Source organism: Crocodylus siamensis, chromosome 15 (genome assembly GCF_052110815.1).
Source record: "Crocodylus siamensis isolate JL-2025a chromosome 15, ASM5211081v1, whole genome shotgun sequence".
Lineage (NCBI taxonomy): Eukaryota > Metazoa > Chordata > Crocodylia > Crocodylidae > Crocodylus > Crocodylus siamensis.
The window spans coordinates 26106341-26132637 of record NC_143409.1 but is presented as its reverse complement, the minus strand read 5'-3'; the positions used below and the strand labels follow the sequence as shown (position 1 = coordinate 26132637).

General features: G+C 39.4%; 1 protein-coding gene across 8 annotated transcripts in view; it reads left to right on the top strand.

The window, feature by feature from the left end:
• Positions 1-22455, top strand: part of ZNF280D (zinc finger protein 280D) — an 84557-nt gene extending 62102 nt beyond the window's left edge. For 4 of the 8 annotated variants that reach the window (XM_090029944.1, XM_090029939.1, XM_090029942.1 and 1 more), the window contains 5 exons: positions 1779-1897; positions 2045-2081; positions 11906-11951; positions 14671-14726; positions 20199-22455. In XM_090029944.1, coding sequence (XP_089886070.1) covers positions 1779-1897; positions 2045-2081; positions 11906-11951; positions 14671-14726; positions 20199-20835 — 895 coding nt within the window. In that variant the 3' untranslated portion in view covers positions 20836-22455. The remainder of the gene's footprint in view (positions 1-1778; positions 1898-2044; positions 2082-11905; positions 11952-14670; positions 14727-20198) is intronic. The other 4 variants (XM_090029943.1, XM_090029940.1, XM_090029938.1 and 1 more) reach the window with 3 other exon arrangements.
• The last annotated feature ends 3842 nt before the right edge of the window (positions 22456-26297 follow it).

The following is a 26297-nucleotide window of genomic DNA, read 5'->3' as shown; positions in this document are numbered from 1 at the left end:
GGCTGCTTTTGCCTCACGCGGAGCACCAGTTCATTTCCCCACTGCTAGCCTGGGCTCCGCACCAGCTCCCTGCTTTCCTGGGGCTGAGCTGCAGTAGTAGCAGCTGGGCAGAAGCTGCTGCTGGTGTGAAAGAAAGCAGCCCTGTGGCTCATCATCACCAGGCAGTGTTTCTGTGGCTGCCTGTCCAGAGCCCGTGCTGTGCTAAGCTGTGGTGTGGCAACTTTACCACCGTCTCTGTACTGCCAAGCGTGGCAACAGTGGCCATGTGGAGCAGCCACAGGGCAGCACAGCCTAGTGCAACACAGGCTCCAGGGGGGAGCTGCAGCAAATGCTGTCCGGCAGCAGCGAGCAGGGGGGTCACTTTCCTCCATGCCGAGCAGCGGCTTCTGCCCAACAGCTGCTGCTATACAACTCAGTCTTGACAGGTGAGCCCGGAGCTGGTGCTGGGGCCCAGGCTAGTAACGGCAGCAGGGAACAAACTGGTGCTCCGTGTGGAAGAAAAGCAGCCACAGCTGCTCCCCCTCCCACTGCCAGTGCCCTGTGCTGCAGCCGCTCAGAGCCTGTGTGGGGCTGCCTGTGTCTGCTCTACGTTGCCACATGGTGGAGAGGCAGGACAGTCCTGTACAGGCTGCATAAAGGAAGCACCAGCCATGGAGGGGGTGAGGATGCTTTTCCCACTGTGCTGAATACCAGTTTGTTCCTGGAGAGGACGTGGCACGTGGGGTCAGGGCTGCGTGCTGGTCCCCACCTCTACCATGGTGCTGGGGCAGGGACACTGGGATTGAGAAGGCATGCGGGAGCCAGTGGGAACACAGGGCCTGTGCCAGTGTCCCAGGGCCAGCACTGGTGGGGCCCAGAGTAGGGCAGCAGTAGTGTGGGGTCCCACTTAGAAGGGGCTCTATGGAACTGGGTTAGTTCCCCCCTCTCCCTGTTGGTGCAGTCCAGCCCGGCTCCACAGACCCCTGCCAGCCCACACCCCCACTCCGATCTGGGCCCTGCCAGCACTGGCCCCAGGACATTGGTGCAGGCCCCATGCTCCTGCTCGCTCCCCCCCACACCTACCCCTGCTGCTTTCCCCACTTTCCTGTCTGCCTACTGGCTTGCCACTCTACACTACATGGCTTCCATACCCCCATCCATACCCATACACATGTATCCACCCGTCCCCACAAACCCCCATATGCAGTCACTTCCGCATATACAGAACAAACACACTAATCAGGACAAAATATTTTTTAAATTAAATTAAAATATATTATTATGGGTGTTTGATTTTTAGTATGTAATTTGTCCCCTAAGATGGCAAACCCTTTTCCCCAAAGGAGTACTTCCAGGGGCAAGGGGAGGGACTTCCGGTGGCAAAGGTCAGAGGATAGGGTCAGGATTTCCAGTCCCAAGATGGTGACTAGGGGTAGGGCACCTGTCAGGGGGCGGGGCTACCCATGCAGCCCTCAACAGCTTGCCAAAACTTGGTAAGCGACTCTCCACCCAAAATAATTGCCTGTCCCTGATTTAGCAGCATATAATGAGAACAGCTATCTGCTTTTCTTTTTCACCAGCTTGTGGGTGGGGATATCCAAGTTCTACTGCAGTACAAATAAAAAGCAAGAATATCTTTGTGAGTTTAAGGCCATTCTATAATCATATAGGAATATAAAAGTATATTCACTGGCCCATTGTATTATCTAAATTTACATAGGCCAGAACTATTGGGAAAATGCAGGGGTAACCTTTAATAGCATTGAGCTATTCACTTTTTTTTACTTTTTCCTCTCCAGGGGTGTGACTGTAGTATGTCTTAATTGTGATTTCCTAACTGATGTTTCTGGCTTAGATAACATGGCCACGCATTTGAGTGAAAGCCATACTCATACTTGCCAAGTTATTATAGAGAATGGTAAGTACATGGAGTGTCCTTCTTAATGTAAGATTTAGATGAACCACATTAGTAGTTGCTGTTGGATAGTATCATTCCAGATTAAATGTTAAGATATTGTGATTTTTTTTAAAGATGTATATTAATATAAATTATTTTTTATTCCAGTTTCCCTAGGTTGCCCAACTGCTGAGCATGTATCTGAGTAAGTTTTCTTTTCAACATTTTTAAACTAAATTAATGTAATTTTTAGTAATCAGAGATAGCTAAAATATGAACTCTTAAATTTTAAGGAGATTGAGCTCCAGATGCTCCGTGATTTCCATTTGACTCTGTGGTTTTAATTCTGATTTGTATTCAGCTCTTTTTTTTGCTGCAAATATAATTAATAATAGTAAATACTTAAGAGATTTTTGTCCAACTTGGCAAAGGTTATACATGGTGCATGATTTTGAAGCATTGGAATTTCTCTTTCCTGGACTCGAGCCTAAAATCAAAGGGAACACTGTTTCAACGTACCTGTGATGTTAATGTATTATGAGCCCTCACTGTTCTTTATTGAATTATGGCAATGTTATTTTGATGTTTGGTTTTTTAATTTGAATTAAACTAGGTTATGACTATATGAAATTTAGAATAAAGCAGAATTAATTTGTTGTTTTATTTTTGTTATTAACTTTCTTTAATGTGACATGCAAAGAAAAATAAATGATATTTATGTCTTTCTTTACTTTTTTATTATTATGGAGGTTTTCAAAAAGAGTCTGCAGTTTTGTACTTCTTTTTAACCTTAGAAATAAGATTCCCCAATTACACTGGCAGAGCTACAGGATACCACATAATGAGGATTATGAGTTTATTCAACCCTAAATTGGTTTTTTTAGGTATTGTATGTTAAACAAAAATGTCATCTCTCCCAGAGAGCTTCAGATAATCAACAATAAGGAGATGGCCAATGCCAAGAATCAAGAACAAGGAAACTTTTATTACAAGATATCTTTGAGTCACCAAGTTCTAGTAGGATTGCAAGAAGTATTAGGTATTTTCATGTATAAGGAGACCATTCATAGTTTACAATACGATATCATGGGGGGGTATTTCAAAAGGGAGGCAAATCCTTATGCCTTAAGGCATAATTCAGCCACCAGCTGATGAATGTTAGAAAGAAATATCCCTTATGGGCAGGTCATTACATAATTATTTCCTATAGCCTTTATTGCCCCCCTTTCTCTGTAATGTATCATAGTTACCTCTGTGGAAACAGTAGATGAATCAATGTTCTGATCTTGTGTTTAATTTTTCATGGCTTCAACTATGGGAAATGCAGGAGTCATATGCAACCTATATATTCCAAACAAAAAAAAAAACTTGGTCATTTTGTGTGTAATGTCAAAACTTAGGACCAGAAACATAGTTATCATTCATGTGTCAAATGCAGATGTGTTGCATGTGCCAGAAAATGTGGTATATGATTCAAAAAACATTAAGGAATTATACCTGAGCAAATTGAGTTATACTGTTTCTTTTTCAGGAGCTCAGACATGGCAAGTTGACAGGATTTTCTCTGCATGGTACTGCCTTATTCCATACAGAGGTTCCAGTATGTGAGCTAGCTTGTGCAGACCTAGGTTAGATATCTGTGTATAGCAAGGCACTGTGCCATGGGGATGTTTTCAGAGAGGCTAAGGCTGCTTACGGACATTAAAAAAACCGCACCAAAAATGGCACTTCAGACTCCACACAACCCTGCAGCAAACCTAGCACATGCCCAAAAGAGGCATTGCATTAGTTGGACCCAGCTCACCCAGCATCTGTATAGATTGGGATCTTCAGCAGGACTTTTATGGCACTTTTATCTAATGCAGGCAACTCCCACTTAGTGCTCTTAATTGGTTCCTGGAAAAATGAGCGTTAAGTGAAATTGAAAGTATTTCACAACCCAAAATGGTGCCTGCAGTTGTTTTTAATGACCCAGGGTGGCAACCACAAGTGTTGTAATGAAAGTAGCTGAGTGCTAAGTGAAATCAGATATCAATTTAAAATGAGCATTATAGCAAAATAGCGCTACGTGAAACAGCGTTAAGCAAGGGTTCCCTGTAGATGATTGCAAGGACAACGCATAGGGGGTGCACAGGGGTGCATGTGCACCCCCTAAGTGTGGTGGTGCACTCCCTACAAAAAGGTGCCACCGACACTGTTGCCCACTGCTGCCGCTGCTGGCAGTAGCTGTGAGTGGTCATTGACCCTTGGTCGGTGCTTGCCACACCCTGCCACTGCCGTGCCTCCTCAGCCGCCAGGGGCACGAGTTGTTAATGGATGATTGCGTCAGCTTTAGATAAAATTGCCAAAAAGCCCCGTTGAAGTGCCTGATTTATACAAATACTGCAGAACCAGGTTCAATTTATTTTTGCAGTAAAAAATTTGTTTTGTCTTTGCTGTTCCCCCCAACCCCCTTGCACCTGTCAGTGCCCTAAGTGACTTGCCCAGAAAGCACTGGAATTAAACCTTGCCCTCCGTGTCCCAGGGTAGTAGCTTAACTTTGCTTTCCATGGTATATTTTTAAATTCGTTTCTGTGTCTCTTATGCTGTAGCAATGGTGACATAAGAAAACTTGGGAAATGAGATATCAAAAGTATTCAAGAGGAGAATGAAATGACTTCAAAGAAAAAAATTAAAAGAGCTAATACATTAATATTTTTCTTGCCCTTAATATTAATTTAAGTATTGTGATGATGTACCATCTGGAGTTCCTCTCCTTTCTTTGTTTCCAGTAAGATACAAGCATGATTACAATGTTTAAATTAAGAAAGGTAAATTGTGATCTTTGATATTCCTGTTGGGCTATTTACTGGATTGCAGAATAATCTCTTAAATGGTGGATTTCATGTTTCTTGGAACACATTGAAACACAACTAGACAAAGTACCAAAAAAATTATTAAGGGCAGGAGATCGGATTATACTCACTGACGAAGAACCTCATTAACTAAGAGTATCTTATCTACCTACATTTTCAGTAGCGGACCTCCTAAAAGCCAAGTCCTTCCCCTAAAGCCACATGCCAAATCAAACGTAAATCTGCTCTGCAAGCTAACAGTAGCCACTGGGTATTAACATCAGCCATGTACAAACATTTGGCTGCTTCTGGGAGAGTTGCTTGAGTGTACAGATGTTCAGGCCTTTCTTTTTCCAAAGTAAAAATGGCCGCTCCAGAAGAAAAAAAAGCCCTGGGAGAGCAGATGTCTGAACATACTGTATTGTGTGATTGAGCTGCATTTACTTTAATAGGTATTGGCTGTATTGAATGGTAAGTGGTAGTTTAAAAGACCTGCGATTGTCATATGAGGGAATCTGGGATGTGGATTAGATTAGATTGTGGCAAACCTTTGAACACAATATGAGGACAGATGGATTTAGGATGCCACCCTTCCCATTTTTTGGCTTGCTGGAAAAAGTTGCAAGTTTACTTTGAGGGACGTGGAATTAATTTCTCATTTCAGCACTGAAGTCTGGACATTGTATCAGTATTTCCACCCAGGGCTTATTGTCATGGAGAGCAAAAAGGGGTGATGAAAGGATGCTTCTTGGCTCAGTGATGGCTCGTGGAGTTCTAGTGTGGATGGAATTCTGTAGAGAAAAGTAGATGGGGGATGAAATGATTGGAAAATTTGGTACTATGTAGGCAGTATGCTCGGTATATTAGTACAGGTGTAGCAACAGGTAGCTCGTGTTTACCAGAACTTGGCTAAAAACAGTTCTGCCTCAGAACTCTGGTTCACTTGTCTTGCTCTGTTTTGTGAACAGTATTCGCTCTTTACAAAAATAGAATATGAATCTATCCAATGTAAGCATACTTGGGGCATTTCTCAAAGAGAGAAGAGTCAGATTCCACGAGTGTGTACTTTTACTTTCATTTTCCTAGTTTTCAGAGCTTTGAGTGTCACAGAAGTTGATGTTCTGGAAAAATGCCAGATTACTATGGGGCATTAGTCAAGTTTTTATTTTGTCTGGATTTGGGGTTTTTTTGCCGGAGTGAAAAAGACGCTTGTCATATGTGTTAGTAGTTGTTTAGGCTAGGGGTTGGCAATTTATGGCCTGTAGGCCAAATGCAGCCTACAAAGAAGTTGGATCTAGTCTTCAAAGGTGCGATTTGGTCTACATTTTACTAACAGCACACTAATCTCAGGTGCTGCCTAGCTTTTCTATCTAGCCTGCATTTTTTTGAAAATATTTTGAGCACTTCCTGATTTATCTTTTATACTCAGATTACATTTCCCCCAAATAAAAGCCTCTGAGAGGCTAGTTTTAGAAACCTCCCTTCAGATCTTTCTAGGATTTTGGCTTGATAGGATTTTAATTTACATTGTCTGAGTGTACCTCAGATTCAGTGGCAGCAGCACTGTCTCTTTGAGATACTTGGCACATGTGGATCATGGTGAGCTATAAACCCTCTTGGCAATTTAGTGCATGCACACTGGCACATGAGACTTAGACACGTATCTGTGTAGACAGCTAAACAATGTTGCTTCCTGAGCATAACAGTGGATGGAATTCAGTATTTGAGATGCTGAGTGAGAACTGTAAGAACATTTTGGGTGCTATTAGAAGCTGTAGAGCCCCAGGTATGCACAGAAATGTGGTTAGGATCTGTCCGTATTAAATTCTGAGGATTTTTTGAGCAGGAGATACTGTGTCCTATGAACCACTGATCAAATGATCCCAAATTTGGATCACTGATTGTCTCTCTGCTTTCACGAGGCACAAAAAATTTCAAGGCAGTCTGCATAAGCATGTGACTTATAGCACATTTATGATAACCAGCCTTTAAATGAGAAATAATTATTCATTTTAACCATAGCAGAGAAGGTGCTTGTGGCAGGGTGCCCTCTAGGGGTGCTGTGACCTCCCCTAACACCCCTACCTACCTGTGCCAACTCGGGTCTTGAATGCACCCTCTATCTCGCCCGCCATGTCTTGGTGGAATATTATTAATGGGAGGCTGCCTTCCTGCCTTGTTGTACTGGGGCTCTGGCCAATTGCCCACCTGTACCCTCATGGGTGCTCCCTCGCTTCTCTCGCGGCCTTGTTGCTACACTGGGGCCTGCTCCAGTATCCAATATACGCGCCCTCTCCCGGGCCTGCTCCAATATCCAATATACGCGCCCTCTCCCGGGGCCTGCTCCAATATCCAGTATACGCGCCCTCTCCCGGGCCTGCTCCAATATCCAGTATACGCGCCCTCTCCCGGGCCTGCTCCAATATCCAATATATGCGCCCTTTCCTGGGGCCTGCTCCAGTATCCAGTATACGCGGCGTCTCCCGGGCCTGCTCCAGTATCCAATATACGCGCCTTCTCCCGGGGCCTGCTCCAGTATCCAATATACGCGCCTTCTCCCGGGGCCTGCTCCAGTATCCAATATATGCGCCCTTTCCCGGGCCCTGCTCCAGTATCCAGTATACGCGGCGTCTCCCGGGCCTGCTCCAGTATCCAATATACGCGCCCTCTCCCGGGGCCTGCTCCAGTATCCAATATACGCGCCCTCTCCAGGGCCTGCTCCAGTATCCAATATATGCGCCCTCTCCGGGGCCTGCTCCAGTATCCAATATACGCGCCCTCTCCCGGGCCTGCTCCAGTATCCAATGTACGCGCCCTCTCCTGGGGCCTGCTCCAGTATCCAATGTACGCGCCCTCTCCCGGGGCCTGCTCCAGTATGCTCGCGCCTCTCGCGCTCTCCGCCTGCACTGGGGCCTTGCTCACGCCTCTCGCGCTCTCCGCCTGCACTGGGGCCTTGCTCGCGCCTCTCACGCTCTCTGCCCGCACCGGGGCCTTGCTCGCGCTCTCTGCCCGCACCGGGGCCTTCTATGCCTGACTCGGGCTTCCCTGAATTGGGGCTCAGGTGGCCTCAGCCTTACCTGGCCCCCAGACCCGTTCTAGGGTCCTATGCCCACTGGGCTTCTCCCGATTGGGGCTCAGGCGGCCTTAGCCTTACCTGGCCCCCAGACCCACCTTTTTGGGCCTATGCCTCACTGGGGCTTCTGTCTACGCACAACACTGAGCTCTTCCCGAAGCTGCCCGCACTGGGCCGGGGTTGGGACACCCCAAAATGCAGCGCCTCCTGTGGCGCTAGGAACACCCCCACCTTACTGGGGAGCTCCTAATGAGGCCTCCTCCACCCCTACAGCCTCGCCCAGTCCTCCGGTTTGTAATTACAACTATCAACCCAAACAGAAACTCAAAGCCCCTCGGCTACAACATAAATCTTAAGCCAACCTGGCTAACCTTCTCTGATCCCTGTCAGGGTCCTCTCCACCCTGTATCCGCGCGAATGCACAACACCGCCCTGCTCACTGTAGCAGAGCTCTTGCTCCTTAGGCTGCCAGAGGGGAACTGAACTCTGGCCTCAGCATCCTCTGTTTATAACGGCCAGGCCCTGCCCCCTTCCGGCCAGCTGACGCAATCAGTTGCGTTAGCAACTCACACCTGTGCTGCCCTATTGAGTGGCAACTAAGCCCATGTTACCATTATCAGTAGCAGGCACCTTAGTGCCCTGCTACAGTGCTGTACTGCCTTAATTTTTTACTGGGCCTTTTTGTATTATTTAGGGTCCTGACATTATAAACGTTTACATGCATTCTTGATTTGCCCATGATAGTGAATAAATGCCATCTGCATAAGACCTGACCGTTTGGATAGTGTGTGAATAGAACGGGGGTCATTGAAGAGACTTAGATCAACCAGGAGTTGTACTACAGGACTGCTGCATGCTCCCTGTATAATTGCTGTTCCAGCCAAAGGGTTGGAATAATGACCTTCCATGCTAATTAAACCAGTTACTAGTGCTGCAGTCCCTGCCCTTGCCTGTCCAGCCTTATTAATGTGTTAGCGTGGTACCCAGTCTACCCCCCAAGGGCCAATAAGGAATGAGTCTGTCATATTTTAAGATGGTAATACATTCGAGTTGTGGGAAAAGATTGGAACAGTCACTGTTATAAGCAGGTATATTAAGTTAGATTTAGACACATATGCACAAACTTTCCATGTACATCTAAAAGACATATTCTTGTTTTTATATAAATGCTTTCATGAAGTGTGAATGCATGCTATATAAGTATAGTTTAATCATCTTTAATGCTAATAATAGTATGTGCTGCATAAGGTTAGCTAGAGCATCTTAAATTCTACTTGTGCTGTTCAGCTTGGTGGAATCTAGCCAACAGTTAGTTTATCCCTGAATAAAATGGGGAGTAGTCTATAGAAACTGTGTTTCTGAAACCAATGTGCTCAACATTGTTCATTCTGTTAATGAATACTTTAGAGTACCAGAGGCTGGCCGTACCATCGTAAAAATGTTTTTGTCTGTGCTCTGTCGGTGTCAGGTTCCTGTTGCTAGTACTATCCAAAGTAAATGACTTTTCACAACTTTTCAAATTCATGAGTCTAGCTATGATCCATTTATAGCATATATTTCTCATATGTGAATGTGTATAAATATAATGTGTATATTTAAAAAAATAGATTTTACGATGAAGTAATTGTAATGATATTCGTAATAAGGTAACAGCATAATTAGATTGCGTTCAATTTGCACTTCTAGCAGGGATTTAACCTCTTTGTTATATATGAGCCTTATATAACATTCTCCTTCGTGTTAACACTGCTTCTTGAGTAAAGAACAATAATATACACAAGTATATTAATTCAAAATTAATTTTAAAATGGGATCTGTAAGAACTATTAGTGATTAAGCTTCTTTTTTCCCCCTGATTATCATAGCAGAATAATGTAGATTTCAAAATATCCATAGTTAAAACTTGCTGAAATTGTGTATATAGTATATTTTTGAAGAATATTTGAAGAATATTCTTAAGGTTAATGGTCATGCTTCAGAACTGAAAGTTTATTTTATAGAAGTTGAAAAATAATTTTGTCATCTCATTTTTCTTAATGGGACTGAAGTTGCAACCTCTCTTTAGCAGATTTATTTCATAGTCAGTTGTGCTTCCCAATGGTCCTATTTAATTTTGATAATCAGAGGGTGTCTGCCCTGTTGCTAGACAACAAAGAGAGTGAGGGGAGATGTTGCCTATTTTGAAAAAGTGACTTCAGAAATTTTTCTGAAGAAATGAAGTGTAAAGTTTTAAGGTACTTAAATGCATAGTTTACTGAAGTCCATGAGAGCGTGATTTAATAAGGAGTACGGATATAATGAACAGATACCACATTTTGTTCTTCTTGCATTGAATTTGATGGCAAACCTTGCATTTCACTTCAAGGTTTCCAGTAAAATCTTGTTCAGATGCCAAGATTTTTGACTATGCAAGATTAATTGAAAAGACTGGTCTTTTCAACTTGTTTGTCTAACTGCTCTGTCTCTTACATGAGTTATTATGAAAAACATGCTTATTATACTCATTTTTTAATGATTTCAGTGCAGAAAAATAAACCAATGTTAGCTGTAGCTTTATCTTGTATTGGTATTGATACTGATGATTAAATATTTAAGAATGTTCTAAATCCCTGACCCCAAAAGTGGTTTAGGTGTCTGTTTATTGAACGCAGCCTTGGCATTTGATTTACTTTTTCCTTACTGTTAATTAGTTATACGTTGTGGTTATGCTAACACAGAGGTGCTACAACAAAGTGATCTTTTGTTCCCTTACATGAGCATGCTACATTTGATATAATAAATTAGAATATAATAGCTAAAATGATCACATAGGATTCTGTATAGCACTAGCAAAGTCATTTTTAACATTATGAAGATGTTATTAACAGGCATTATTTACAAAGTGTTCACTGAGAATATTAAAGATTATTGGAAAGATGTTTAATGCTGGTTTTCTCTTGGGCTAGTCAAGAAAAAAGCAGCAGTTACAATAAATTATATCGTTTCTAACGTTAGTGATATCTGTCATGAAATTTAAATCAATACATCTGTTTCTTATGCTAAGTATAATGTACATGGTAGAAACAGCCGTTAAACCCCACTGAGGTCATGAATCATTTAATTGTTGATTAATAACATTATTACTCAGGTCAGGTGTGATAGATATAGCACCATACTTCAGCAAATTAAAATTGACTTTAATGCAGCATCAACAAAGAATGTACAACCAGAAGCAATTTTATAAACAAAAAAAGCCTCTGAAAGGTTAGATTTTATATTGAAACTGATGACTTAACAAGGTTTTACAGGTGATGTACTTCTTGCTATCTCTGCAGTAACATTTTCTTATATAAACACAGAAAATCAATCACAGTGATGTTGTGATAAGCTGTTTAATTAATGTGGTTTTAGAAGTCAATAAATTTAAATAATTTATAGCTAATCTAATGTATGGATTGTGCTTGTGAAGGTATTTTGGGTGAAGAATATCCTCCAAGTGATAGTTAGAGGTCAGTTTCAACATTGTACAGTATTCCAAAGAAGATGTATGCACATACGCACATCCACACATGATTTTTCTGGGTATTGGATACAGTAGATTCTACAATTTAAGATGGAAATATTCAATTTCTGTTTAAAGACTACTTGGTAGTACTGGTATTGTGTGTATGGAGAAATCGTTTTAAAAAACGTGCGGATTTAATTTTTAAATTGTTGCAAGTTTTTAAAAATCTTAAGTACTTTAATATGCTAATATCTTGACTTCCTCATTATATAAAAGGTTGCTAACACTGAGCATATATGTATTATCTATCATCAAATAGAATCAATGAGCATAGCCAGAATGATTTCTTGGAAGTAATAGTTGTAGAATTTTTTTCACTCAGTGAGAGAGGCACAGATTACATGAAACAAACATGTAATTTTACAGTGTGTATACAATACATGTTTTTAAATGTTGAGATGTCTTTTTGAAAATATGAAATAGACTTTAAGCAAAATTAAAATGCATTTCAACAATAAAAGTTAATTTGAAGTTGCCAGGATGTTTTCTTATTTTAAGTATATTTGTCCATTTTTCACCTCTCTTTAATATTAATGTTAGTATTTGAAAACATTGAATCTTAATTCATTATCCACTAGGTTAAAGACTGAAATCTCCATTAGAGAGAGAGAAGCTAAATCTGAGGTAATATTTTTTATAGTGTAAAGATATCTGAATAAAAATATTTTTGAACATCTAGAATTGTTTGAGGGACTGTGATATTTCTATTTAAATATATGTATATACTGCTATATAATTATGTCCAGAACACATCTTTGATATGAAGAACCCAGTCTTGTCCTTTTTCTGCTACAAAATGACATGACATTGGAGAGACAATTAGGTTATGTAAATTCGTTACATCAGAAACTTCCAGGTTATGTTCAGGTACTCAGTGTACTTATGTATCTGATTAATGAAGCTATTATTAGTTGTGTTGCATATGTTACTTAAATCTTAAGGGGAATTGGTCATTTTATTTTTTTTCCCCTTTTTTTCACTTTTTTATGGGGTTTTTTTTTTTTTTTTAGGGAACTGAGGAAAATCAGTCATTTGTTTCCCAGTTTAAACAGCCTTTCCCAGGCATGCACATGATTGTTCTGTGCATACAGAGGAGCTGAAGGTTATCATAGCGCACACATCTACTTCACCCACTTTTATTCCAGACTCTCAACACTTTACAGATTTTTTTCTTGCAGCTTGATTTGCAGAGCTCTGAGCAAGTTTGGTGTTTGAACTTATCTTTCTGTCTGTCCTTTTCATCAGAAAAGACAGTTTGCTGTTACCAAAATATTGCCAGGGAGTGGAAAAGGAGGAACTCTGGCCAAGCATAGGCCTTCTGTAGGAATGGCTGCACAGCATTTTGAGCAAGACTGGCATATAGCCAAAGAAATAATACCAACCTACAAGTATGCCCAGGCTTATAAATTTGTGATGAAACCAGCTTGGTGCAGCCCTGATTGTACCTGGAGTGGGCACAAATGAGTGAGGCTTATTTTACAGTGTTGTGCACTTCTTGCTCAAAATACAATGTAGGTACTCCTTTTATAAGCAGCACTAGTTCCCTGCTCAGGCTAAGGGGAAATGATAGTTTTGGGGACAGATGTATGATTCTTTGGGAAAGCTGGGAATCCATCTTCTAATGCAGTGGTGCTCAGCCTTCTGGCTCTGCAAGCCAGATGGGTGGTATGGCGTTAATCTGTGGGCCAGATCCAATTTGGGATCAGCATGTGGGGTTGGTCTGGGGTTGCAATCCCGTGTGTCAGCCCAACCCTATACACCTGGATCTGAGTGCAGAGCAACTCTGTGTGCCTACTCAACTGCACACTGGCATGATGTAGCACACAGGGCCACATTATCCAGCCCACAGGACTCCCCACGGGTCCAGAAATTTGGCAGCACTGGAGCAGCAGTCAATTCTGCCACCACTGCTCTGCCACCAGATTTCCAGACCCACCTGAAGTCCCGTGTGCCAGGTGTTGAGCACAGCTGTTCTAGTGGGGTAAAGGTAAAAGGAGCTCCTTGAAGTAAGCCTTGCAAAACTTCCTTTGCTTTAGCTGTCTTTTCTTATAGTTGTCCACTGTTTTTCTACTAAAGACTGAATTTTGTTTAATGTATAGAAATGTGTTTTCAGTGGTATGATGGAGCCCCACATGTTCTAGAACCTAGGTTTTTGCTTTGTAATTTGTCCATGGGCTCCTGGAGCTTGATTTCATTTAACATGAACATTAACTTCTTTGTCTTTGTGGTTGCAGAAGATGCACTTAATTCAAAATATGAATGAAATTTAGACCAATTCACTGCTAGTTTTCTGATTTTGAAGGAGCCCTGAAACAGTAGTTCTCAGGTGTGATGTACCATTTCAGCATCATCTATGATTCTTTTTAACTTTCTGTTGTGCCCTGGACTGATTGCTATTTTGTAAATTACAGTGCATGGTCTGTGCTGTTTATTGGATTGATAAGTAGCAGGGGGTCTGAGACCAGAAGTGGAGCTGAAACTAGGAGCCAGGAGCTTGGGAAGAACCAAGATGGGCTAGTTAGACTTCCCTGAGAACAGCACAGCAGTCAAAATCTAGGGAGATGACTCTTAGAAATCAGCTATCAGTTCACCCCTTTCTTGATAGTTGGAGAACATTTAAGCCCTGCTTTTTCAGTGATTTAGATGAAACTTAGTAGGATCTATTTTATAGCAGATGCTTTAATTAAACTTGCTATTTCCAGACAGCAAACTGTAATTTGTCCATTCTTTTAACATCTTAAAATTGGTTATTTTATATGAGAGAGAATAACTCATTTGTTATACTGTCTGCTGATGAAAAATTGTGTAACAGCATAAGTTACAATGGATGGCAGTTGGTTCTCTTGTAGAAATGTTGTACTAAGCACTCACAACCAGAGCTTTACAAATTTATGTGCAAGTCCTGCGTATCAGATAACTTTTCCAACATACACTATTCAGTGGTCTGTGTAATACTTTATATTGCATTAACTTTAATTTTGCTTTTATTGCTATTCTACTAATCACTGCCTGACTGTCAGCAGTCCTCCTGATTCTTTTTTCACCAAACATGTGAGTACACCAACTGTGAGTACTCAGTTCTGCAGACCTTACTCAAGTAAGATGTCATTGGGATTATTCATATGAATGAGGGCTCCAGGAATGTGTCAATTAAAAAAAAAAAGGGAAAAAAAATAATTTGTTCCTTAATGTGAAAGACTGGTTGCAAACAGCTATACAAAGATCTCCACTGGATTTCGATAACTTGCAGATTTGAAGAAATCACAGTGTAAAATTCTGTCTACTGCATTTTAGTGTAATCGGTTATGGATGTAAAATTTAAAAATATCATTAATTATTACAGAAAAAATCAAGATCTAGTTTATCTGAAGGAAAAACAGAAACATCAACTTTTGAAAGGTAAATATAAGGAACAGCTGCATCTCTTGAAATTCAAGTACATAAAATAACACTTGTGCTGTGTTATTTTTCAGGTAATTAGGAGAAAATATTTTAACTAGTTTTTGCATAAAGTAGAGTTTTATAAGAAAAAGTAATTTTCAAATAGCAGCTGTAGTACATTTATTCAGCAAGACATGTGGAACTTAGGCTGTTGGCTTTCAGAATAATTGTACCACATAAACTGTACAAAATATTGGAATGGAGGATTATTTATTGTAATGATGCATCTGAATAGTTAACAGTATTTTCAGAAAAATGGAACGCACTTCCTACAGTTAAACAGTATAAGTTTGGGGCATTACTTATGGCTTTTTTACAAAGCTGTATTTTCACCATTGTGAAAAGATACTTCTTTCCTCTTTGGGAAAGTAAATATGAACTTGTTGGGTAATTGTAACATACTACACTACAAAAAATACTGCTGCAGTTTAGAATTCTGGTGGTGTCTGAATGTCAGTTTGTGAAACAGTAATTCAGGACATGGATTATGCCATCAACTTTTAACTACAGACCCACAGTTGGAGTTTATTTGTATGAAATATGTATTACATCAAAAATCACATTCTTAGGTGTCAAATATTTGCTGTTACCTGGGTTTGCATAAACAGTTATGCAACATTAGTCCTGAAGTCAGGCCTTTAAATCCTATTTCCCAGAAAGATCTAGCTTAATTATAGCAACACAATTCGTGATTTCTTATTTTTAAAGAGTCAGCTATTTGTTGTAAGCTTTAACATAGTAGCTGAATAATTTCTTGTCCAAGCAAAGCATTCTCCCTTGCCTTTCTCTCTTCCTCTGGCCACATATCAGTGTGACCCAACAACTCTGAAATTTTAATTTAACTTAAAATGCTTACATAAAAATTGAACTAGGTGGCTCAGGAACTATAGGGTCTATGATTTCCTCATCACTTGCTCAAATCCAGCCCAAGTTAATAAAGTTATTCTAATCTTGGTACAATGATCACTTGTATATCATATATTTGCTTCTCCCTGTCTTCTAATCTGCATTTGTTGTACTAATTTTTGCTTGTAAGTGACACTGTTCTTCAAGTTCCATAATTAAGTGGCCTATAAGTAGCAAGTTGCTTGATTTGGTCTACTTCCTTGTTCATTTTGAGTCCTCAAATTTTCTTGATCCTTCAATTCTAGTTTTAGGCCGTGATGTAGCATAATAATTAGACTAGTTTTGTTGGTTGACAGGATGCTCCTGATGATGGGACATTTGACCATTGCCATTGTGATCTCTTTTAGTTTCGTCTGCCTTAATACCATTATACCAGGGGCAGGCAATTATTTTGGGCAAAGGGCCACTTACTGAGTTTTGGCAAGCCATCGAGGGCTGCACGACAGGCAGCCCAGGGCAGATAAATATTCATTTTCTAAATTTTTTAGGGGCCCCGTGGGCTGGATAGAGTGGCCTGGTGGGCTGCATCTGACCCCTGGGCTGCATTTTGCCCACCCCTGTATTACACAGAATCACCTTGGGCTCTGTGGTCTTGAGTCATTTTTCCATGCTTTACAATATGATTCCTTGAACAGATTTCAAGAAAGAACTTGTGAGTATAAAACGCTTGCCTCTTTGTTTGTGTCTTTTCTGAATCCAATCAGATTGAGATTTTGAGTTTCTGGGAAGCTGCACTATAGTTTCTCCCAAAGAAAGTATCTTCAAAAGAAAGTGGGTCATTTGTAGGGCTGTGTGAAGCTTCAGGTGCTGATTTGATGTGGAGGAGATTCGGCCCAATTCGGTGGCTGAATCTCTAAATCCAAATTGAATCAGAGTACTAATAAAAAGGTCCGAATTGATTCGAAGCTCTCTGAATCTATTCAGAAAGGATTTGGAGAGCTTTGATTCAGGCAGTCCTCTGCCCGCAACAGCAGGAAGCTTTAGTTAGACTCCATGCTGGTAAGTTGTGGGGGGAGGGGACTGGAGAGGGGGGAGGGGACCATGAGGGGACCCCCATCCCCTGCCTGCTCCCCCAGCCCCCCGTCTGTTTCCCCAGCCCCGCCCCATGGCTGCCCCACCCAACCCCAGTTTCCTGCCATTTAAAAACAAACCCTGGACTCACCTGGTACAACTGGGCAAAGGAGTGATCTCTGCTTCCCCCCACTACCCCACGCCATGTGGGGGGGCTCTGCCATGAGACCCCTGACCCGTGCCCACTGCCCCAGTCCCCCCATGGCTGCCCCACCCACCCTAGCTCTTTAAGAAAAAAAAACCCTGGACTCCCCGGCTTCTGCAGCAGCCTTGGGGTTTTGGAGGGGCTCATGCAGTGGGGATCACCCCATGCCAGGCAGAAACCAGTGAGTGGTGGGGTTTTTTTGTTTCTGGGGTCTTTTTTTTTTTTTTTTTTTAAAGGTCTGGAGTTGGGGTGGGCAGGGCAGCCATGCGGGGGCTGGGACAGTGGGCGGGGGATCATGTAGAGCCCCCCACACGGCATAGGGCACTGGAGAGCAGCAGGGATCGGCCTCCCACTGGGCAGCACCTGGTGAGTTGGGGCTTTTTTTTTCTCCCAAGTGCTGGGAGCTGGGGCAGGCAGGGCAGCCATTCCCGGGTCTGGGAAAGCAGGCAGGAGATGGACCTGTATGATTTGGAGATTTGGCTGCAGCAGCCAAATCTCTTAATCATATTCAGCCGAATTGATTCAGGACAGTGATTCGAATCACTGAATCGAATCCGTGTCCCCCAAATTGGCTGAATCTGAATCCAAAGTGAATACTAGCCACTTTGCACAGGCCTAGTCATTTGTTCTTTTCTACTATATTGACTCATGTTTTGAAGAATAAGTACATTGAATCTAGTATCCTAAGGGACATTTAATATCCTTAGCCATGGCATTCTGAGTGGAAGAACCTGGACTGGAACTTCTCATCCTTTAGCTTCTACAAGGTCTGTCTCTCTTCCTAGTGTGCCTTGGCAGAGTTGGGAGGGTTGGAATCCTTTTTATTTTTATTTTGTAATTATGGATTTAAAATAAACTGAATGTTAAATGTATAAAGGTGTTCAAATATACAAATGTAAAGGCAGATAAGTAGTAATGTGTCTGACAGTTTCAGCAGAAGATGATTTGTTGGGCAGGAAGGCTGAATTACCTCTTGAATAATTTCCTCCAGAATATGAATGAGACAATTGGTGTGACAGTATAGGGAAACTTAAATTCTGATTGCCTCTTATTTTTTTCTAGACTTCAAAAAAATGTTCTTGAACGCTGAATTTCTGTCAGGCTTATACTATGCACAAAAATTCCTATTGCCTTTAAATGCAATATAAATTACAAGCTGATTAGATATTTATGATTTAACTTAAAGTTTGAAAGTAGAACAACTTCTAAATTTTGGTGTAATATGTAGTGTCCAGGGTAAAATAACACTTATTTTCTTCTAGCATTCAGCTAGACTGCAGTGTAATTTATTACAGGGGATCAATGAAATTGTTGCAAAGTTTGTAAAATAATATGTGTGGATTTGCAGTTTGCAAATATTATAAAAACAAAATACCAGAAAAACTGTTATTTCTTATTTATCTGTTGTTTCAGGAGAACCACAACACCCTAAACTGATACTTGTCTAGACAAATAAAAAGCCATTTGGTGTTGGTCTGCATTTGAACTGTTTCCTGAAGAGGTTTAAAACTTGGTTTTAAATCACTTCATGCTAAAACAGTATTAGCTAGACTTAGGCAACCAATCCAAATACTGCCAGTTATTTTTAAGGGTTTAGCAATGGTCTACCTGGATTGCTTAGCCAATATTAAAGGTGATTTTAGCTAAAAGTAGTTTCAACTCATTTTTAAACTCCTTGAATACATTATACAAATGTTTTTTAATGCAAAAATACTTCCTATTATTCTGTTATGCCTCATGTATCCCTTGGCTGCATGCCATACGGAGATTATTTACAATTTAAAATTTAAAAAACTGAATTGAGAGAAACCTCCAAATAGTCCAGCTGTGTAAGTTTTCCATCTCCCCTTTTTCCTTATCTATCACAAATCAACATTTTCAGGTAGTGTGGGCTTCTTCCAGTCTGGAAACATTAGAAATGAAGCTTCTTGAACAAATAAAAGTTCTGAATACAACTCCTCACTGCAAGTATAGCAATGAAGCGAGTAGTCCCATAACGAATAGGAAGCACTTTTACAAGGGTATCTTAAATCAGTGATATATCAGTATGTATGACCAGATTAAACTGAATGATAGGACTAGAAAATCAGATGTGCTGTTGGTGTTTGACTTCCTATATAAACTGAGTTCTGAAGAGATAATTTAGTTTTTGTTTGGAGCATTCTGATTTTTCTCGCCATTTTAGAAGAGTATATACTATTTTTTTAAATGATACATTAAAACTAGGTGTAACCAATACCCTTTAAAGATTCGTCTTATATGCTACGACTTGTGATTTATTATGTAAGTTGTTCATTGACGTTGCTTACATCATTAATATTTGGGTTAATTAAAAATACAGTCTTACTCCTAAAAGTGACTATGTAAAATGTTTTGCTGCTTGTGGGAATTGAGGTTCACAGTTGCTCACTTTAATGATTAAAGCAAGTTTCTGTTGCTGATGGCATTATACAGAGCCAGTTGGTCAAGATGCTGCATGAGCAGGCTTTTTTGTTTGTCACCTTCAGAATTGTTTAATAAGTTGAAAATAGTTAGATTTGCATTAGTTCAGTAGAGACTATGCAATAGAATAGGTTGTCTCACAGATTGCAGTTTGGAAAAAAAGAAATGGAAGTACACGGGTATAGTGAAGGGCATTATTTGTCCTGCTATATCTTCATGATGGGTATTATATTGCAAGAAGGAAAGAAAACTATGGCCTGCAGACTGGATCGAGCCCACGGAGAACTTGGATCTGACCCACAAGGGTCTGATCCAGTCTGTATTTTAAGAGTGCTGACCCCAACTGTCCAATCCAACCCACATTCCTCTTTCCACATTTTACTTAACAGCACACCAGTTCCTTCCAGCAGCTTCATCTCACCCTCACTACAGCTTTTGATCAATGTTACTGGCAAATTATCCACTCAAATTTTAGTTCTCCACACTTTATAGCAGAACATTTTTTTGGCTGACACTGCATTAGGGAGGGAAAAGAGCAGCCCTTTACAGAACAGGGACATCTGAAATGGCTGGAAGCAGTATGGTGGCCTGTGCCTTCATCTGGAATACAGTCTGCCGCCCACTGTTAGTAAAAGGTTGCTGACCCCTAAACTAGCCTGTTACATGTAAGGTTTAATTTGCAGGGCTGTAAAGAAGGAAACACTTATAATAGAGTATATTTTACTATGTAAGTTGGCAAGACAAAATAAATATGAAACTCTACTGTGTCTTTTCTATAGAGAGTCACTTTGCAGTGTAGGACCTGTATATTAAAATACTTTTATGTTAACTAAGAATGCTAAGTTTATTTGGGGTTTTTTTTCCAGCAGCCAAGCAAATGACACTTCAAAGGAAGCAAAAGAATGCAATGGAAATCAAAGTGAAAAAGGCTCATCAGTGGAAAAGATTGAAGAAAATACGTCAATGTCAAATACGGAAGATGCCTCCAATATAGTGCTCCAGGACACTTGCTTGAAGAACTCAGCATGTGAGGGAAGACCATGTTGTGATTCAGAAAACAGTGATCAAGTAATAAGAGAAAAACAAAAGCATACTTGTGATACAACTGAACTGAAAACTTCTCCAAGTTCAGAAAATGCCATCTTGAATGAACAGAATAAAGAGGATAGCTTGGGTGAAACTACAGTTTCAACTGTGAACACCAAGGACTTAAAACTGACTTTGGGTGAAGATGTTAGTTTTGAGCAGTTTTTAAGAAAAAGAGATGAACCTGAATCTGTTAGTTCTGACATTAGTGAACAAGGCAGTATTCATTTGGAGCCTTTGACTCCCTCAGAGGTACTAGAGCATGAAGCTACAGAAATACTTCAAAAAGGTAATGTTACATCTTCATCAAAGAAAACTGGACTGGTTTCTGAACAAACGGATGACTGTTCTAAAGGAAGCAGTCCCAGCAGTGTAGAGACAACTGTAAACCAGACAGATGACAATGAAGAAAGCTGAAAATATAAATTAACTTTTATTCAGCTTTAATATAAATAATGGTAACAATGCCTTGAGCCATTCTTGATGGGTATGCTCATTGATGGTGATCAGAGTATTGACAGAAAAAGAAGAGAGCAATTTTTTTTATGAAGAAGGCAGTTTATACAAATATACAACCTAGATTACTGAATTTCTAAATGTATAAAGTATAGCATGTATTCACATGTATCCGAAAGATTGGAAGAGAATGTGTTCCTAAGCTGACACTCAAAAATGGAAACAACAAATATTTTCCAGTGGTATTTCCTAGGGTAAGGTGATCTGCTGTTAGCCAAGGAGAAAAGATGAGATAGTCCCTATGCAGGAATCCTTTTAACAGCAAGGTTTTAAGTAAATGAGATTGTAGTGCTGAAATAGAGCATGCTCACACAATGGTGCATTGGTCTACTGAGAGTTTGGATAAACATAAACCCACTTTGGATTTGACGTCACATTCCTGTTTGTCAAAGCATGTAGCCAGAACTGTATGAATCTATGCACCTCTGTACAGGTGTAATTCTGCCAGGCTGTAAGCTTATCTTAATTAAACTTTCAGTGAAAGTGGAATTATTACAATATAAATATATATTTGTGGATTTTTCAGTGTGCAAGCTGTGCAGAAATACCTGATGTACTCATTGTATAAAGTAGGACATACTGCTCAAAGTACTGTAGCTGTTAGGCCATTACTGTTGTTTTAATGATTTTAATTAGTGGTAGACCCATAAGAGTGGCCTGTAAGTCAAACCAAAGTATGGTTTAATGTAGAAACTTAAATGAAATGAACTGGAAACAGACTGGCATGTATTCTGCCATTTTTGCAGCTGCTACTTGCTAACTGTTACAAAAATCAAGGGCATATAAAGCAGAGATGTACAATTTGATTTCAGGACATTTTGTAGTCTAATTTATGTACAAGAATATGGCTGCTGAAAAACATTTTTTGGTTTTTTTTGCTATGTAGCTAGCAGCAAGGTATTGGAATGCATAATACGATTAACAGTAGCTTGCTCTGAAATATTAACAAACTTAATTAAAATGCTCTTTTTGAATCCTTTAGAATGCTTTGACTTTGTTTTGTTTTTAATGAATGTTAAATGTTTTGAACAGCTATTAAACACTGCTGTAAATATTACTTTTTGAGTAAATATTTGCAACAAAATACTGTCTTTGTGAATAATTTTAATTTTCAGATTACCTTGTGCAGTCTTACAATTTCTTTAAATATTTTAGTTTCTGTCTGCAGAACTATCATTTATCCTAAATTTAGTGAATGGTGTATATAATGAGTTTGAAATTAAATGCACAAGTGCCTGTACATAGAAATCATTTTTGTCCTTCTATATTCTGACAAGGTATGCTACCTGTGAGATTACAAGAGGAAATCTTCCTAGTCATTTGGTGCCTCTGCTCTACTAGACTGGTTCAATGGGATCTTACTTATCTGTCTGTTATGAACTGTATAGTCTTTTTGAGTTAGAAAGCATAGAATAGCTAGCTTATAAGTAAAGCTTCTAGCTTCATTGCATAGGCCTTTAGGCACTGCTTCAGTATTAAGTGAATCGTACAATTCCGAATGATTGTGCCTCTAACCCAACTCTCCCCTCCCCCCCCCCCCAGTAGTTTAGAATTTTTTTTTTTTAATAATAAAAGTTTCTGCCTTTTTTGAGCTTTGACTAATGCACATTTTCTAACTTATTATGTATCCTTTGATAAAGGTGAGAAACTCTTGTAAATTGATTACTCAAGGAACTGGAACTTTAAAAAAATGCTAACTATGACAAGACATGATAAAAGCTTTAAATATTTGGCAACTCCTATATATATTTACAAAATAGCTAGGAAGGGTAGTTATTTTACATTGTAGACTGTTTTTCTTTTCTTTTTTTTTATTACTCCTGCTTTTAGACTCTAAAAGAAACAATTAATCTTGAGACTTGTGAAAACCAGGTCCAGGATGCGAGTGTCCTTGCCTGGTTTATTTGGGTTTTTTAAATTTTGTTTGGTGATTCTACTTAGAGTCTAAAATAAGTACAGTATCCTAGTAAGTAATGGTGGGATAAAATTTGTTTAATCAGGTCAGAAGACTCATTATGTTACTGAAGGGGTGTCTGAGCAATGTGCACTCTAGAAAGCTATGTGGAGACAGAACCTAAGGGAAAATTTTACTAGTGTGTTTTTCTGCTTCATCCAAGATGTATAATTTGACTAGTATGTATAGCTGTTAGAAAAGATTTAGCTGAAAGTTGTAGTTTGTTTTTAAATGCATTTTTGTGATGTGCCAAACTTGTATGCAAAAGTTTGCTCTTTAAAATAGGTTTAATTTGGGAAAATGACTGAAATTTAAGAGCACCTCCTCCCCTACTGAGAAGGTGGAGGAAAAAAACTTGTATTAGAGATCTGTAATATTTTGGTAACCTGTATGTATATAGCAAGATATTAACATAAAAGCATTGGTTATGGGGCTTATGTAGATTTTTGATCCAAGTGGAAATTCCAGCTGCATACAGAATGTAACACTCAGGGTTAAACAACTCACCATCTCAGACTATAGCCCTTCCAAGCAAACAAGAAGGTGGCACTTACGTGCTCTTGTTCAAGAGTGAAGTACTTCTTACAGGAGATAAGTTAGATATATCGTGAGCTTTATGTGAAATTCAGATACTCTCGTTTTATCAAGATTTGGAGACAATTTTAACTTTCTGCAGCTATAATAAAGTCTTAGTTTTGTCATAGGTCTTTGTTGGTGCCCTAATACATTTGTTTCCTTTGTTTTATTGCCTTACTAATCTACCTAAATAATATTTTACATACACATTTGTGAATCACCAGATTCTCTCCTTTTTAAAGCATGTAACTACTATTATGAAACCTTCCCTCAATTTATTGTGTGACCTGGTCAAAACATTTATATTATTCATGATTCAGGTTTCCCCTTATAAAGTTGGTGTGAGGTTCACCTTATCTGGGTGGTTAAGGCTAAAGTCACTTGTGCAGAACTTTTCCTAAGTGTTGATTAAAAATGTGGAACAAATCAAATTAAATACTGTCATCAACATTTAATTCTGGGTGCAAGGTGAACTGTTTAAGCAGACAAAGTTATTTTGGGTAAATGTAATATCTTTTATTAAACCAAGTGAAAAGTTGGAAAAAATGTTCTTTGCAAGCTTGCAGGCATGGACACCCATCCTCAGGCATAGGGAGACTCTAAGCAGGCAGACTGTTTAGACTTTGGCCTTGTATATACATTCATTTTCTCTTGGGAGAGTCGCTGCTTTCCCAGGAGAGACCACAAGTGTACAGGTGTTCAGGCTTTTTCTTCTAGAGTAAAAATGGCTATTCCAGAAGAAAATATAACCTGGGAGTAACCAGGGTTGTTAAATAACTCCCAGGAGAGTTTCTCTTGGGTGAGCAAATGTCTATACATACTATGGCTTCTCTCAGAAAAGAACATGGTCCTCCAGCTTCTTCCCCTCCTCCTGAGAGAGAGTGTCACTCACTGGATTCTGCTGTTCCAGAACATTCCCCATTGTACTGTAGGGAAAAACAGGACAGCCATGGGCAGTCTGAGTCAGCCAATCAGGGCTGCCCTATGCATTGCTTTGATCTGTTGCCAGGCATACTATGGAAGCCTGCAGAGCATGATGAGATGTGTGCACAGTGCAGGCTCTCCACTCCTCAGGGCTTTGTTATTTGAATGTCTGTACAGGTAGCTCTGTGCAAGTTTCTTTACAAGGAGAACAAACCTGAGAGAATTCTCCCAGATTATTTGAATGTATATACACAGCCTTTGTCTTCTCTAACAGACGTAAAGTATCATCAGATTAAAAAATAAATAAAACTTTTTAAAAGAAAAAAGTTAAATCCAAATTTAATTTTTCAGAAAATGAGAGAGAGAAAAGGAAAATGAAATGCTACCAAAAGGTGCATGGGTAACATTAGTAATTGGTGAATCTGAAGAAAATCTATGCTATAGAAGAGCCTTGAGATCCTTAGGATGGAGCCAAAAGATCCTTGATACTTCAAAATAAATATAATTTATTAATTTATTTTGATTAGTAAAAAGTACTGCCCCAACTGTTACCATCAAGCCAGGGCATAGAATTTATTTGCATTTCCTTAAAGTTCATTAAGTTAGAATGTAAGCTTTCCCCAGTGCAGTTTTGTTGCTGATTTATAAAGTATTTAGTAATTTTACTTTTTAGACTAAAGCCTGAGTATATTTAGTTGTTGATCTTTTGATAAATCTTTAAATGTTGTGCTTTGTGAGCTTATTTGCTAAAGCCACATGCATTGCCGATCATTTAGCTTTAGAATGTGCACTTGAGATTCAACACCACTAGAAAAAGAAGTTAATGCTTTATGATTCCTGTGTGACCTGAAAAAGTGTACTGTAAATGTTAGAAGCAACTGAGATAAAAAATGGCAAAGTAATGATATGGTCTAGACACCTAGTCCCACTGACGGTTACACGTTTTCTCTTTAATACAGCTGTGGAAGAAATTAACCTTATTTTCATTCCATAATTTATGTCTATAGACCAACTCTAAGAGGCTCTTTATGTTGTATTGCTTTGGCTTATTGGATTACAATGCCAGCTCTGAAACACTAAAATAAAAATATTGTATCAAAGTTTTTATTGACCAAAGCTAGCCACCCACATTAGCTTGCTGATGTTTTCAGTGTTGCACCAGATGAAAACAAAAGGCAGAAAATACTTATCGGTGAAACGTTTCATTTTCTAGGACTTTAATCTAATTGTTTGTGCCTGCAAGCCACCATAAAGCTAATACATCTACACTCGTAAAATAGCATGCTGTTTTTTGGTGAGGTTTATTTACTATTCTAATGGTTATTTCAAAGAGGCTGAGGGTTTAAATGACAGCCACATGGATAATTGCAATGTAATATGTATGTTTGCTTTTTATTTTAGTAAAATCTAATTCCATATCCACTAAGAAAACTAGTGCTCAGATTACACAGATAGTAGCTATGTCATATAATTTAAGATTAGGCCAATTCTGAGGAAAACTGCCAGTTTGTCAGCTGTTCATACTTGTTGCTATTTGTAGACATGTATTATTTTAGATTTTTTTAATGTACTTAATTTTCGTGGGGTTGGACATTTTAAAGTATAAGATGTGCTTTTTTCAAGGTTGTTTTTCAGTGTGCGGTAACACCAAAAGGTGAGAATATGCCATTATTTATAGGTCATTGTATGGCTGCAAATCAAATCTGTCAATCCAAGTAGTGTGTTTTACTGACACCTTAAACTGTTGCATATATTATAATTTATAAAAATGGTTATTTTACCATATTAGTGATCAAGTTTCACTCTAACGTAGAATTATAGAAAATTGTTCTTCTTTTACCTGTTCCAGTTGAAAGGTAGAAGGAAGTCGAAACTCAGTTTACTGCTTTGTGTAATGATGTGCTTCAGA